General features: G+C 48.1%; 1 protein-coding gene across 1 annotated transcript; it reads left to right on the top strand.

The window, feature by feature from the left end:
* The first annotated feature begins 8,397 nt into the window (after positions 1 to 8,397).
* PNMA2 (PNMA family member 2) lies at positions 8,398 to 15,707 on the top strand. Its single transcript, XM_081236846.1, has 3 exons — positions 8,398 to 8,605; positions 11,372 to 11,505; positions 11,781 to 15,707. The coding sequence occupies exon 3, from the start codon at positions 12,236 to 12,238 to the stop codon at positions 13,328 to 13,330; it is 1,095 nt and encodes a 364-aa protein (XP_081092972.1). The 5' UTR covers positions 8,398 to 8,605; positions 11,372 to 11,505; positions 11,781 to 12,235; the 3' UTR covers positions 13,331 to 15,707.
* The last annotated feature ends 384 nt before the right edge of the window (positions 15,708 to 16,091 follow it).

Raw genomic sequence — 16,091 nt, 5'->3', positions numbered from 1 at the left:
CAAACCTTTTATCTGATAAGGGAGTAGTATCTAGAGTATATAAAGTACTCCTAAAACTCAATAACAAAAAGACAAACAACTCAATTTAAAAATGGGCAAAGGATTTGAATAGACATTTCTCCAAAGCTATACAAATGACCAATAAGCACATGAAAAGATGTTCCAAGTCATTATTCATTAGGGAAATGCAAATCAAAACCACAATGGCATACCATTTTATACCCACTAGGATGGCTATAATCAGCAAATAACAAGCGTTGTGCAGGACATGGAGAAACTGAAGCCCTTACATGCTTTTGGTGGGAATGTAAAATGGTGCAGCCATTGTGGAAAACAGTATGGCAGTTCCTCAAAAGTTAGACATAGAATTACCATATGACTTAACTATCCCACTCCTAGGTATACACCCAAGAGAACCAACAACATATGTTCAAACACAAGCTTAAAAGAATATTAATAACAGTATTATTCATAATAGCCAAAAAGTGGAAACAACCCAAGTATCAATCAACTTGTGAATGGATAAATAAAATTTGGTCTATACAAACAACGGAATATTGTTCAGAATGAAGCGCTGATCCATGCTACAATGTGGATGAACCTTGAAAACACTACACTAAGTGAAAGAAGCCAGACGCAAAAGACCATACTGGATGATTCCATTTATGTGAAGTGTCCAGAACAGGCAAATCCATGGAGACAGAAAGTAGATGGTTGGTTGCCACAGGCTGGGATGACGGAGGACTGGGAAATGACAGCTTAAGAGATACAGGGTTTCTTGTTGGAGTGATGAAAATGTTCTGGAATTAGTAGTGATGATTGCATAAGATTGTGAATGTACTAAAAGCTACTGAATTATAGACTTTAAAATGGTGAAAATGAGAATTTTATTACATGAATTTTACCTCTATAAAAAAAAAAACAAAAAACAAAGAACAGCCAGGGATAGCACAGCTTTCTTTCAGAGCCTTTAGTGGAAATGGGAGAAGGAGATTAAGGCCTGGCCCAATGACAGCCCCAGGTAGGTGACTGTGCAGATAGCACAGCTTGTGAAGACAAAGCCAGGACTATAAGCTGGGCTTCCTGACTCCTAGCCCAGAATTCTTTCCACAAGGGAGCTGCCTTGGAATCAGAGCCCAGGCAAGCTGTCTGTATGTCTCAAAAGCAAACCCCAAGCCACCTTCAAGACCAGGTGTTTTCCCTTCAAGGCACTATTTGTTTGCAGCTTTTGGCCTAAGTTACCAGCCTTGGCCATGGGCTGCAACCAACCCAACTCAAATGTCCCTCAAAACACCTGCCAGTGTTTTCACTGACTCCCTCATTATTTGCTTGTAGTTCATGATTTACATCAAGTGGGAAAATCACATTGTCATCACATTGCTTTAATCTTAGAGAAGCATGTCATTCGTACTGTCAGGGTTGGCCTCTGCCCAGTGATATTTGAAGCCATGTCTTGTGTTTAAAAAAATGATGGACAGAATATCAGTAGTGTAGGGCACATCCATAAAGACAGATCAAAGGTCTCTTTCATAAATGGCTTCAAAGAATACATTGCAAAACGGAAACAAAAAAAGTAGATTCTCAGAACTACTCAGAACTATTTTTACAATAGTTAATTCTTCGGAGATAAAATGAGAAAAGAATAATTAATGCAGAAAGCAATTCAGTACATCACAATGATTAAGAGGCGCTTTAGTCACATAGACCTGGGTTCAGATACTGCCTCTGGCTTTTAGTTAGCAAGTTGCTTTGCAAGTTTCTTTTACCTTCAGATATTCCTTTTACAAAATATGGATAACAGTAGTACCTGCTTAATAGAGTTGTCTTAGCATAAATAAGATAAGATACCAAGGGGGAAAGGGGGGGGGGTGGTGGGATGAATTGAGAGAGTGGGATTGACGTATATACACTACTGATACTATGTATAAAATGGATAACTAATGAGAACCTACCATATAGCACAGGTAACTCTACTCAATGCTCTGTGGTGACCTAAATGGGAAGGCAATCCACAAAAGAGGGGATCTATGTATACGTACAGCTGATTCACTTTGCTGTACAGTAGAAACTAACACAACATTGTAAAGCACCTATACTCCAATACAAATTTTTTTAAAAAGAGAGGATATATGTATATGTATAAATGATTCACTTTGCTGTACACCTGAAACTAACACAACACTGTAAATCAACTATACTGCAATAAAAAATTTTTTTAAGATAATGCGTATAAAGCATTTAACACAGGGCATACCCCATAGAATATATAAAGTTTAATGGGATATGAAATATTTTGCCTACAAAACTAAATGGTACTTTTAAGTTCACTATTTCTGCAGTGGAACTGAGTCATAGAGTGGTGTCTTGCAAGAAGAAATAAGGGACTGAGTCAGGAAACCTTGGTTCAAATCCTACTTCCAGCACTTACTAAATAACAAGACCTTGGAATAGGTCAGGAAATGTCACTACCTCTCAGTGTCCTTATTTACAGAAAGGGAATAACGCCTATATCAGAAGGTTGGGGGCAAGTTTTAAAATAATATATTCTACACATTCTAAAATACAGGATCTAGAACGTAAATGTACATTCTAGGGAGCAATCAAGATGGTGGAGTAGTAGGACGTGAAGCTCACCTCTTCCCACAAATACATTCTAGGGTTATACAGTGCTACATAAATAACAAGGTTTTACTGGTGTAGGACTGCAGTGGGACTGGGCAGTGAGAGGGACAGTCCTAGTTGTGGGACTGTCACCCGAGTTCCACAGTCTTTCTGGGCATCGATTTCTCCACCTCTAAAGGGAGGTGATCATTAGGTTTCTTTCAAGCCCAGACATTCAGTGGTAGTACACATGTGAATCCATGATCAATTTTGACTCTCCCTTCTTTCTCAAAGAAGTAGAGAGCAGCACTGTCACCAAAGGACCCATAAGACTACTTAGCTTGTCTTTACCAAGGGTGGGAAAATGCCCAGCCCGTGCCTGATTTCCATGGTCCACAAGTTTGTGAACCATGCAGTGTTCAAGAGGTCATGGCCAGCTGTTGTCACTGGAGGTTCAGTAACAGCAATTCTCGTCTCCACCCTCAAGCTACAAGGGAAGGAAAATGGAAGAGGCTGTTTAGCTGGGAGGAGTTTTCTTCCACTCAGGCCTTGGGCCCCAGGCTGGGTGAGTCTATCTCATCCCAACTGTAATTCTTCTCACGTCCTCTCACAATGAGGTCATTGCAGATCAATTAATTGAGTTACAAATTTTCCAGTCATCAAGAACTTGTTAAAATTTAACTGACTTTAGGAATATTATTCAGCCATGAAAAAGAAAGAAATCTTGTCACAGGCTACCACGTGGGTGAACCCTGAGGACATGATGTTAAGTGAAATAAGCCAGTCACAAAAAGACAAACTCTATGATTCCACTTACGTGAAGTACCTGGAAGAGTCAAATTCATAGCGACAGAAAGTAGAAGGCTGGTTGCCAGGGGCTGGGGGGGATGGGAATAGGGAGTTAATGGTTTAATGGGCACAGAGTTTCAGTTTTGCTAGATTCAAAAGTTCTGGAGATTGGTTGCACGACAGTATGAATATATTTAACATGACTGAACTGTACTCTTTAAAATGGTTGAGAACGTAAATATTATGCTATGTGTATTTCACCACAATTACCTTTTAAAATTTAACTAATTATATGATCATTTGGGAAATCAAGAGTAACTAATAATTATGGATCATCACGATTTCCTTCTCCTCCCCAAGTACCCCTCCTCCTTCGAACCCAGATGGGTCCTAGGTATTTTGGAATCCAGGACACATGAATGTTCATATTTGTCTCCCCTTTTGAGATGATGTGGCCTCTAAAATATCAAATTAATGCCCTTGTTCTAGGCTCCTAGCCAAATCTCTACCACACATCCCACTAACTAGACATCTATTTTGTTGAACAGGCTAGTCTATTATCAAACAAGTATCTCTGGGGACAACCTGTGTATCAGTTACTCACATAAGAGATGGATGCCTTCAATCATTGGGATTTCTCTCTAGCTAAGATTAATATAAAGAAGAGATTTTTTTTATGTGGACCATTTTTAAAGTCTTTATTGAATTTGTTACAATATTGCTTCTGTTTTATGTTTTGGTATTTTGGCCGCAAGGCATGTGGGATCTTAGCTCCCTGACCAGGGATCGAACCCACATCCCCTGCATTGGAAAGCAAAGTCTTAACCACTGGACCACCAGGGAAGTCCCGAGAAGAGATTTTTGAATGGGAGAAGGTGGGGTGGGGGAGAGCGGGAAAGGAGAAGAGTGATTTCAGAACTCATTGCTTTTGGAGAAAGAAAGATCTAGAAAAAGCATCATCATCAGGATGGTGTAGGAGTGGCATTGAACAGTAAGAGGGCAGCAGAATCACTGGGCATCTAGGGCTGGGAAGATAATCGACCTGGGGAGAAGGGATGGGGGCATGGAATGGAAGGGACTATCAGAAAACATTTTACAGTCTTGGGGATTTTGTCAAGTTCAGCAGCCCTCTTGTATAGGTCACTCACTGGCACCTGCCCTAGGGAAGTGGAGGATCACTCCCCTGACACTCTAGTCTATGCAGGTTGTTTGCTGCTGGGAAAAGAGCCTGGGAGCCCCTTTGGAAGGGATGCTCATGATCAGTATCCCTGGCTGAACAGCTGGTTCTGGCTAAACTGTGTCCGAGGTGGAATGGAGGGAATTCCTAGGAAGAAGAGGGGAGGCGGAGGGACCCCTGGGCACTAGCCAGGAGAATTAGGCCAACCATGCTGCTCTCTATTCTAAGAGGCTCAGAGTCCTTCACGGGTGGTGATCAACTTAATCTCACTGCAGCCCAAGGTGGACATCCCCAAGGACACAAAGGAAAAAGAGAGTAATGAGATAGCCTTCCTCATCCACATTCACTACACCGGCTCTTTCCTTTCACCACCATCTACCAACCCAGCCCAAGCCACACCCATTGCTTTCTGGTGCCAACTTGTTCACACCTGCAAATGCAAATGCAGGTGGTCCACCTCCCCTCATCTCCCACAAGCCATGTGGCGTCTGAGCTTAGGAAGCCTGTACCCTCCCTTCCCAAAGCCTTGCTAGAAGAACAGCAGGACCTCTAGAGCGACAGGTGGACAAAGCCACTTCTGACCATACAATAACGACACATGTAAGTACAGATTCAGGGGAGGAGGGAGGCATGAGTCAGGGAACCCAGGATCCACTCACTCTAGTTGTCCTCCACCTCTCTCTGTTCCAGGACTTCAGATAGGAATGCCCTGGAATGCTGGCAGCTACCCTGCTCGTTAGCTGAAAACTAAGTAATGGGTACTCAATTCAGTCAAAGTGGTGGGTTCAACCATGCTTTTGGAAATAAGCATTACTATATACATAGAGAGAGAGAGAGAGAGAGAGAGAGAGAGATACACAACCCCAAATTCCTTTTCTCTCTTGTATAAGACATGAAATCTTCAAACACTGATCCTGGTAAACGGACCAATCCTGGTAAAAGCTCGTAGTCATGCATGAAAAAAATCCCACAGGAACAGCCGTTATGTGATAAGGCAACATTGAAAATGAAAATCCAGGGAAGGCTGCCGAAAGACCAAGCCAGAATCCCTCTGTTACTAGTAACTGGATACCTAAAGCAAATGTGTGTTTGCAGAGGCTAAAACTGCCTGGGGTATTGGTTGGGTATTTCCTCTTCCAATCTCCCCCTCCACGTGCCCTAGGTCTACAATTTAGAATTTCTACTAAATTCAGAGAGCGTGCAAACAAGCAGCTCTGATGATCAAACATCCAAGCTTCTACATGGGCAGGAAAAGAGATGTTATTCAACCCAGTGAAACTTTGCCTCTCCAACTTGAGTTGTAATTCACTGCCAACATTATAAAGGCGGTCACTTTCAACCTCTGCCCTCTGATCTGCCATTTTTTAGATGATTTCTTCCTTGTCTCAAGGCATTTTTCTGCTTCCTTTAGGACATTAGAATTACCATCACAACGAGTTGAAGATGAGGGTATTACACCAGTATGCTACACAATCACTCATTGGGTGTGGTCCTCACCCAGTGTATTTCACATCACTCAGCTTTCAGTATAAGTCAGATTATTAGGAACTTTTACTTTGATTGTCTGATCACTTGGAACAAAGTGACTTCTTGGATTGAGTTCTCCCAGTTGACTCATAGTGAAGTATGGGTAGCAGGTACCTCCTTCCCATGTGTATAAATCAGAGGACAGCGCTGGGGGAGGAGGAATCAATTAAGTAATTAGCTGTCATTTGAAAGTGACAGCAAATGGTTTGTCTCTCCTAGAATTGATCCTATAGAAGTCAAAAGCTGCAAAACTCTGTGCCACACCACGAAACAGTAACGTGTTCAGACCATTGTCATCAACCCTTAGTTGTTCTCTGATGATTTCACTGTACGCCTACAACCTAAATGCACTTATTATCACTCGGTGGATAGGCATAGACCACTCCCAACTACTCTGGAAGACCCTTAAGAAGAAATCACCTTGAACTTTTAATAGCTAACCTTCACCTGACCCAGAAAAGCAAGGCACACAATAGGTATTCAATAAATAATCAATCATTGATTTCTTGTCTTCCCCAACGGGCATGGGAGATAAACAGCAAACAAGTGCTGAAACCTTTCACACTGTAATTTATCACTTGAGAAATTAAGGCTGAGGGGAAAAGAATTGCACAAGTATGAAGGTCACCCTGATAAAGAAAAAAACACGTGGTATGAGAAGACTTAAAATGCACACTGTACATATTTGCCAGAGATAAACGTCTTCCGAAATTAGGTTTACCAAATTGGTCTTCTTTGTTTCCTCATTAACACAGTATAGGGGGGTCTAATCCATCTGTGACAGCCTATTCAAAATGTGAGGGTTTTTCCCTTTTCTTTTCTTTTTACCCTTTGAATATAATCCACGCAGTCCCCATCCCCAAAGCCCCTCCCAAATAGTGGCCGGGGGGAGCGCTCTGGGAAACCCTTGCTGAGATACTTAGCGGAACTTTGTTCTCCACATGGGCTATTTAGGAGCGTCGCGGTTTCCTCGCGTGACTCCACTGCCTCTCGGGTTCTTCTCGCGGTGCGAACAGGAGTCAGGGTGCTGAGATAGATTCTCCCTTGCGGTCCGGGGAGGCGCTGACCATGGTCCTTGCCTACGAGCTTGGGCCACGAGCGCGGAGGGCGCCGGAGGAGAAGCGCTGGGAAAGCTCGCGGGGCGCGGCGGGGAGCAGCCGTCGAGGCCCCCGCCCCTCCCGACCCCCGGGGAGCCCGCCGGCCTGTACGCGAACCCTCCACTGCACGCTTGGAGCTGCATCGAAAAAGGGTGGGGCAGCCAGCCGCAGCTGCAATTGGAAGCCGCCCGGGAGGATTTAAGAAGAATGGAACCGCGGCCCATCCCCTCCCCCTCCAACCATGAGACACCACCGGCCCCCGCCCCAGCCGGAGATAGGCCCATCCTTTACCCCCACCCCCTCCTTCCCAGTCCCAGGGAGGCGCGGGCAGCCTTTGTGGGCACACAGCCGCCCACCAGCGAGCCCGAGCCCCTCGGCACCCTGCACGCAGGGCCGGGTAGGGTGGGGTGCGTATGCACATGCAGGGAAGCAATGTTCGAGGCGGGGCAGGACGGTGGGCACGCTGGGATCCTCGGTTCTCCACCGAACTGGAAGGGGGCGAGGCAGGGGCGATCCCCACGCCCCATCCTCTGTCTCAAACACCGCCTCCCACCCGTACCAACCTGGTCATTGATGTTCTGCAGGGCTTCCTTGCCCGAGGCCCGCCGGATCTCCACCTTCCGGCCCGATTCAACAGATGGCTCCCCGCCGGCGCGCCGGCCCTGCCGGGAGTACGGCGGCTGCGGGTCCGGGCCCAAGTGGGCGACGTCCCGCTGCTGGGCCACCACCTGCCCCGAGCCCCGGCCCACCGACAGCGAGTCGAAGTCGATGGTCTTGTTCTCTGAGGACCCTTCCACCGGGCAGAACATGCCACAGAATTTCTGCCGAGGCTTGGGGCTGCCTGAGCCCAGGTTTTTAAAAAAGGCAGGGACCTCTTCGTCCTCTGCCGCCTTCCCGGATTGCTTCCTCTCAGCCATGGCGTGGGGAGGCTTGGGGAGGGTCCTCTCCGTCCGTCAGTCCGTCTGCCGGTCCCTAAGTCTGCCTGTCTCTATGCACCAAGCCCCCGGCTGCTGCCGCGGCTGCCGCTCTCTGCCTCCCGCAAGGTGTACAGAAAGGAAGGAGGGCTGGCGAGCGAGCGACCCACCCCTCCCGGTCCCTCCTCCTGACCCCGCTTTCTCCCCTCCCTGCCCACGCCCCCCGCCGCCGCCGCGCGAGCTCTGGCGAGCAGCAAAGTTGGGTCTGGGAGGGTGGCCGCTGCGGCAGCGAGACTGGAGAGGCTGCCAGCTCCCGGCAGCTGCGGGAGGAGGGAGGCGCGGGCGGGGCGGGGGCGGGGCGGGGCTCCGGGAGGGGCGCAGAGGCGGGGAGGCAGGGGAGGGCCGCGCAGCCGAGGGCCCCGCGCTCCGGAAGTGAAGCTGCCAGACCACCGACTAATGGATGCGGAGCTGAGGGCCCGCTGACCGCTCTCGGCGCCAGGGTGAGTAGGGGGCAGGGCACGCGGGGGCGAAGATTGTGGGGCGCAGTGCCTGGCCCCCGCGCCCCGCTCCCAGAACTGCCTGGCCCAGGCGCCTCTCCCCCACCGCATTGCGGAGGTGGGCCAGCGATGAGGGCTCACCGTGGGGAGCGCTCCCTCCCTCTTACCCCGGGTGTGAGCTGATGGATGGGGAAAGGGGCACGCACTGGCAGGCGCCAGGACACCGGCGTGGGGGGCAGAGGAAGGGGCGGCGCTGAAGGTGGGGGAGGCATGGCGCAGGCCGCGCGGAAACGTGGGGACCATACGAGGCGCGGACACCAAAGCTTCAGTCTAACCACGGGCCTTGGTGGGCTATTGGGAGCAGAGATTGAAACAAGGCCCTCACTTAAGTGCTCCCACGGCGGTAGGGGGGCGCGCAGCATGGCGGAGAGAGACACAAGGGCGTAGCAAATACGGAGGGGGTGGGTATGGAGAGAGAGACCTAGGTCTGCGTTCTGTGCGAGTGTAGCAAAGCGTGAAGTCTGCAAATTCCAGCCCAGCACGGCCCCTTAGGTGTATCGTGAGGTAGGACGCAGGCCCGCTATATTGCCCGAGGGCGCTGTGTACCGTAATTGTGCCAGTGTGCCAAGCAGGGCCCAGCAGAATGTCTTCCTTTGGTATCTTCCGTCCCGCTCCCCCGCCAAAGAAGGAGGAAAGATACACACTGAAGCCCACTCCCCAAATCTCCAGCCCTTCTCGGCGCCCGGGGCGCCCCACCTCGTTCCACCGCCCCTGTAGAGGACTGCGTCAGAGCCGCGGGGTTTCCTACGATGCCAGAAGCCGAGCGCCTGGGGCGTTAGTGCGCGTGCGTCTAGGGCAGGGTAAGGCGATGGGGGTGATGATTGCCTTGAATTGTGCGAGGCCGAGCAGGGGAAAGATGTATGGAGACTTGGTGTGTCTGCGCGAGTAGATCGGCCACAGCCACCGGGTTGGTGGCATCAGAAGGCATCTTGATGTGTGGCAGTAACACGGCCTCTGAGGGTCCGCCATTGCTTACTCCTATCCCCGTGTATTTTCCATGTCTCAGTCCCTGTCCAGGGTGGATTACAGCCCCGCCCCTCTCTCCACAGTGGCAAAACCCCGCAGAAATGATGCGCATCCCTTGGCTGGCTCGAATAGGAGCTCTGGGCATGCTCAGTAACCAGGGCGGGTTTGGGCTGGGAAACTGTTGACCGCAGGAGCGTCGCGCCGGGCAGAGCAACCGAATATTCTGTACCATTGTCCTCCCTTGCCCCTGGCAGGATTAAATGCGGATACCCTGCCCTCCTCCACAATTGTGAGGGATAGTTGGGCGAATCCCAGCTTGAAGATAAGCCCACCATGATAGGTGGGCAGGAGTCTACGGATAAGAAGGAGAGGAGGAAGGAGAGAGGAATGTCCGCATGCAGGGGGGTGAGGGAACCAAAGGCAGGCACTGGGACTTCGCACCAGATGTGCTTTGCATTTGAATAAAGGGCTTCCACACGAATTACCTCATTTCCTACTCCCAGCATCCCCCTGACATGAGTGCTTCCTTATAACCACTTTCAAGGGCTCCAGGGTAGGAAACAGAGTTAGATGCTTTGTCCAAGGTAACTATCTAGTTAAATGATCCAACAATTCCAGTGGGGTCTTCCACCTGAATGTTTGGTTCCTTTTCCAACTTATACTATCTTTGTGTGAGAAAAGACAAGATCTTCTCATTTTTTCCCCCCATATCCAAATATTTCCAATCCTGGCCTTATTGTGTATCAGGGACGTTTCGCTTGCCGTCTTTTTATTTGAAGGTTGCATTGCAGGTAGAGATTGCCTTTGGAGGAAGAAGCCACCCAAAGGTAGCCTAACTTCAGCGTGACAGTTATGTAGACCTTGGAGATGTTTCTTCCTGGGTATCTGATGCCTTATGACATCTCATGTTTCCCCTAAATATTATAACGGGGAGGAAGGTCACCCCCATAACTTAGAAGAGGACCGTGAGGCATGGAGGGAGGTGTCACTGGACTCAGATCCCTGGAGCTGCTGGGCGAGGACACGATCTAGCATTTTGCCCTCCCCGCCCTCTGGCATGCACCCTCCTTTCAACCTTCCAGAAGGGCTCGGGAAATGTGCCTGCAGCAGCTGCCGCTGTAGCTGCAGATTGGCGTCTGTGGCATATGGACCCCATTTGGACTGATGGAGATTTTTAGGGGAAAAATGGTCATAGCCCTTTAACACACACTCCACGACAGCAACGGGAGATAGACGCTCTTCCCTTTTTACATTACCCAGTCTCCACCGGCTCGACACAGACTTGCCGCCTCTTTTTTTCTTTGTCCTCAAATGACCCATTCAAGTTCAGATGTTATGAAGAAAGCATCATGTTACTAACTTAACATTCATAGCAAAAGAAAGCCCTAGTTATGCATTTGCAAAGCATAGCCAGGCATAACCAAAGAGAATTAATTCATAACTCCAAGTTTATTTGGCTCTGAGATTTTTTAAATTGTTAAACCTGTATTAAATTGTTGTATCTATGTCATTATATTAAAGTATATTATATAAGTTATATTGCTAAACCTCTATTAAATTGATTTTAAAAGTTTCAGTGTTTCCTAATCGGATTTTTTAATCAAAGAAATGAAGCAACTCAATATTGTTTAGTAGATTTAATTAAACTGTAAAGGATAGTCATATTTTTGAATAAGTGCATTAACAGTCTTCACATTGGATATTATCGAGTCATAAAAGTACACTATTATTATATTTATACAGGGCGGCTTGGCTTGGCTGGAGCTGAGAGAAACCCAGACACGCCATTGTGCAGAGTTGGGTGACATCTTCCTGTGCTACAAGCAGAATACATAAGCTCCGTGGCTGTCATGGAACGTTTTGGAATGCACAAACAGGTATCTAGTCATTTCTCCTGATTTCATTCTTCACGCGGGAAAGATCTTGGCCCTGTCCACAACTGGGGCTCCATTCATTGGCATGAGCATATGGTGGGGAAGCCTGATTGCAGGAGGGTCCCCAAGAGAAAGAAAAAGTCACTGTAGGCAAAGAAGACTCAAATACAATGGGAGGCAGAATCCCTGGTCTACCCGCCACTTCCATCCCTAACCAGGTACTGATGCTTCCCAGGAAGGAGAGAGCTGTGTGGTAAAACTGAGCCTTGTTTCCCTAGGAGCCCAAGCCACTCTGCTGGGAGACTTCCCTCCAGGAGTTCTGGGTGCAAGAGTGAAGGCGACTCCCCACTGGCTAGAGAGAGGTGAGGCAGCGGAGACCCGGAGGGCAGTGCAAACAGCTCTTGCACACGCTTCCGATGGGGCAGCCCCACCACGTGGCTGCATGAGAGAAACAGCAGCCACTGGGCTGCAGAGCCACAGGCCGTGGTCCTGTCATAACTGAGATACTAACCACCCACCTTGGGTCAGGTCTGGAGACCTCACGGAAAGTGCCGAGCTCTTGCCACTGAGCAGTAAGGGTTATTGGTACAGAAAACTAGGACCTAGGACCCGTTCACTGGTGGGTTATAAGTTTAGAAGTTCATCCAGGATATTCTCAATTCTAAGGCAACGCCCATCTACCCCACAAACTAATCTGTAGCCATAGAGTTCAAGCGAGTCAATATCTGGGGCAATGGCGCTGGCCCTGTTGGAGGACTGGTGTAGGATCATGAGTGTGGATGATCAGAAATCACTGATGGTCACGGGGATACCAGTGGGCTGCAATGAAACCGAGATTCAGGAGGTCCTCCAGGAGACTTTAAAGTCTCTGGGCAGGTATAGAGTGCTTGGCAAAATATTCAGGAAGCAGGAGAATGCCAATGCTGTGTTGGTAGAGCTTCTGGAGGACACCGACGTCTCCGTGATCCCCAGTGAGGTTCGGGGAAAGGGGGGTATCTGGAAAGTGATCTTTAAGACCCCTAACCAGGACACTGAATTTCTTGAAAGACTGAACCTCTTTCTGGAGAAAGAGGGGCAGACGGTCTCGGGAATGTTCCGAGCGCTTGGGCACGAGGGAGTGTCTCCAGCGGCCATGCCCCGTGTCTCACCAGAGTTATTGGCCCATCTGCTGGGACAGGCAATAGCACACGCCCCTCAGCCTTTGCTCCCCATGAGGTACCGGAAACTGAGAGTGTTCTCGGGGAGCGCTGTGCCCGCCCCAGAGGAAGAGCCCTTTGAAATCTGGTTGGAACAGGCCACCGAGATAGTCAAAGAGTGGCCGGTAGCAGAGGCAGAAAAGAAAAGATGGTTGATGGAAAGCCTTCGTGGCCCTGCCCTGGACCTCATGCACATAGTCCAGGCAGACAACCCGTCCATAAGTGTGGAGGAGTGTTTGGAAGCATTTAAGCAAGTGTTTGGAAGCCTGGAGAGTCGCAGGACCTCCCAGGTGAAGTACCTGAAGACCTATCAGGAGGAAGGAGAGAAGGTCTCAGCATACGTGTTACGGCTAGAAGCCCTGCTGCGGAGGGCTGTGGAGAAGCGGGCCATCCCGAGGAGCATCGCGGACCAGGTCCGCCTGGAGCAGGTCATGGCCGGGGCGAGCCTCAGTGAGATCCTCTGGTGTAGGCTCAGGGAGCTGAGAGACCAGGGGCCTCCTCCCAGCTTCCTGGACTTAATGAAGGTCATCCGCGAGGAAGAGGAGGAAGAGGCCTCTTTCGAAAATGAGAATACTCAAGAGCCGGAAGATGGGGATGGCTCAGGCCACTGGGATAACAGGGCCGATGACTAAAACCCAACTCACAGGGGGACCCACAGCCGGCAGGGGGAGAGGCAGCCATTTTACCAGGCTAAGACCTTTTCAGTCTTTTTTTTCTCTCATTTACACAGCTGAAATCAAGGCATTCAAGCCCGGTCTTGATTCTTCTTTCTAAGAAAAAAAATATCTGAGAGTTTTTTGGACCCTACATAGACTATTAATAAACAAAAAATTAAATTCCAAATACGAGATAGTACGCCTGAAGCAATCTGAACCAGGTTTCCTTTAAATACCCCCCAACAGACCAAAAGAAAGAAATGATGTGAGAAAAAAACAAATCTTTTGTCATCTATGTAAGAATCCAAGCTCTCTGAGTTATCAAGTGTTTTCCTTTCTCACATCAGCAAGGGGACCGAGTACACATCTCTGAGTACCAAGCCACGTGAGGCAGTGTTGGAAGAGCTAACGGTCACAGACCTACCAGCCTGGCCCTGCTCTCAAGGAGAACATAGCCTCCGAGTACGAAAAGCTAAATAACCTTACGTGTAAACAAGTTCACGGCGCCAATAGAAGCCAAGAGAAGTGTCGTTGCCAGATGAGCACGACATCTCTATCTTAGGTTTCTCTCTTTTCTTTTCTTTTTTTTTTTTTTTTTTGCGGTTCGCGGGCCTCTCACTGCTGCGGCCTCTCCCGTTGCGGAGCACAGGCTCCAGACGCGCAGGCTCAGCGGCCATGACTCACGGGCCCAGCCACTCCACGGCATGTGGGATCCTCCCAGACCGGGGCACGAACCCGCGTCCCCTGCATCGGCAGGCGGACTCTCAACCACTGCGCCACCAGGGAAGCCCTAGGTTTCTCTCTTTTCTTACTTGGGAAGCACTTCCCGCTTCTCTGCTGGGTGTCAGATAGATGGTTCCAGGCAGTGTGTTGGGCCCTGAGGACACAGAGGTCCACCGTGTGAGGGACATCCTCAAGAAAGGGTAGACCTCACAGGAGGGCCTGACAGAGCATGGGGCTGTGCAGGCCACGTTTGGATTCGGGCCAGCCTGGATAGAGGGGAGGAGTTTTAGTGGCAACAAAGGGCAAAGAGGAGAGGAGGAGAGCTCACAGTGACTGAGGACCTGCTCTGTCCTGGGCACTTTACACATATGTCATTTTATGGGTACAGCACCCCCAGTGTGGTATAATTAGGCTCATTTTAAAAGAGATGGGAAAAAACCTCAGATGGGTTACGTGGTCTGCTCGACATCAAAATGCTATGAGGTAGCAGAGCCCAGACGTAAGTGCAGACCTCTGACACTGGCTAGTCCTCTCTCCACCGTGATCGCGGTTTTCAAATTGTGCTTTGTAGTTCTGCAGGGACTTTTCAGCAGTTCTCTCTTGCAAATGTATGTTAAACTCTTTAAATCTCTAATAAATAACAGATAGACGCAAGCGTGTTGATATCCGAATTTTAACACGCTGGCATTTACCAACAGGCTCGCTTTTGTTTTCAGATGGACTCATTTTGTACAGACCTTGGAAGAAAGGTTCCCTTGCGATACGTGAGCACACATCCAAGCTTATTTTAATTCTTCATAGATTAAGGAAGCCATAGCATGTCAGAGGTGTTTAAATCAGGCCCGTGCATGTCCTGTGACGTCAAGTGTGCTTCAAGCATAAATGAGCATCATTCAGTTAAATGCTAGGCAAGGCTCCAACACAACTGATGTATAGCATCATGGTAGCTTTGTATGTACAATAAACAAGTGGCTTAACTTCTTGAAATAGCAGTTTCCTCATCAGAAAAATGGGAGGACAATAGAACAGGGTTGTTGCTAAGATCAAATGACATAATGCCTTTTAAGCACTTAGTGTGATGTCTGGAACATAGAAAGCCCTCAATACATCGAGACTCTTTTTATTATTTTCACAATGCTTATTGTCCAGTCAACGCATGCTCTCTTCCTTTTCTAACCGTCCTGCAGTAACAAGTAAATATGTAATCTGCCTGTGAGGTTGTGACAACATTGCATTAGACACCGTTTTGGCTCTTGTGGTTAAGTTTGAGTGCTTGTTGTCTGTTATCTTTGTGATAAATTTTCCAGCCATTGTTGACTATTGTTAGTGATTATAAGAAATAACTTCTTTCCGATCGTGGATAATTTTAACTGAAGAATATCCTGAGATTGTAAGAAAGACATTTTTTTAAAGAGGTGCCATTTGTGATCATTTATCTGTTATATTTTTCAGTACTGTTCAACCAAAGTGATACAACAGTCACCCTGTACACCCTGATTTCATGTGTTTTTTGTAGTCATGAAAATGGCCTTGTTGTTCTCATGTAGTCACAGTATGCAAAGTAAAGTGTTATAAATGTGAAGTTATAAAATAAATACATGCTGGTAATAAAGTTCTGAGTTTTTTCTGCTTCATGTGTTGTGGTTCTGTATAAACTATGCTTGAAGAAGGGATTTCATTACTAGAAAAAAAAATTGAGAGGTGAGATTAAAAAATCAAGCTAAGACCAAAAGGTCTTGAACTCATCTAGAAAAGAAAACCTGAGAGCAAAATGCTGGAATGGGAATACTTGGGCTTTGTCTCCAAGGATGAGAGAGAGCTCAGTCCACCCGTCATTGATTTCCCCTTTAAAATACGAGAAACGACAGATGGAGGCCAGTTCCCTTGGAGACCTCCAACTCATTTGCTTAGGCAAGTAACCGTACAGATACATTCACCAGCCTCTATTCTGCTAAGGGTGAAATGACCTAAAGGTGAAATACTGCATTTCTTGGATGAAATCATTTTTCACTAT

This window comes from Mesoplodon bidens (assembly GCF_964165515.1).
Source record: "Mesoplodon bidens genome assembly, chromosome: 6".
NCBI classification, from domain to species: Eukaryota; Metazoa; Chordata; class Mammalia; order Artiodactyla; family Ziphiidae; genus Mesoplodon; species Mesoplodon bidens.
Note: the sequence above shows the minus strand (reverse complement) of the source record. Positions and strands in the feature narration are given on the sequence as shown.

Bases quoted from the DNA above. Each gene is read 5' to 3' on its own strand.
- PNMA2 (XM_081236846.1), top strand. From the start codon at position 12,236: ATGGCGCTGGCCCTGTTGGAGGACTGGTGTAGGATCATGAGTGTGGAT.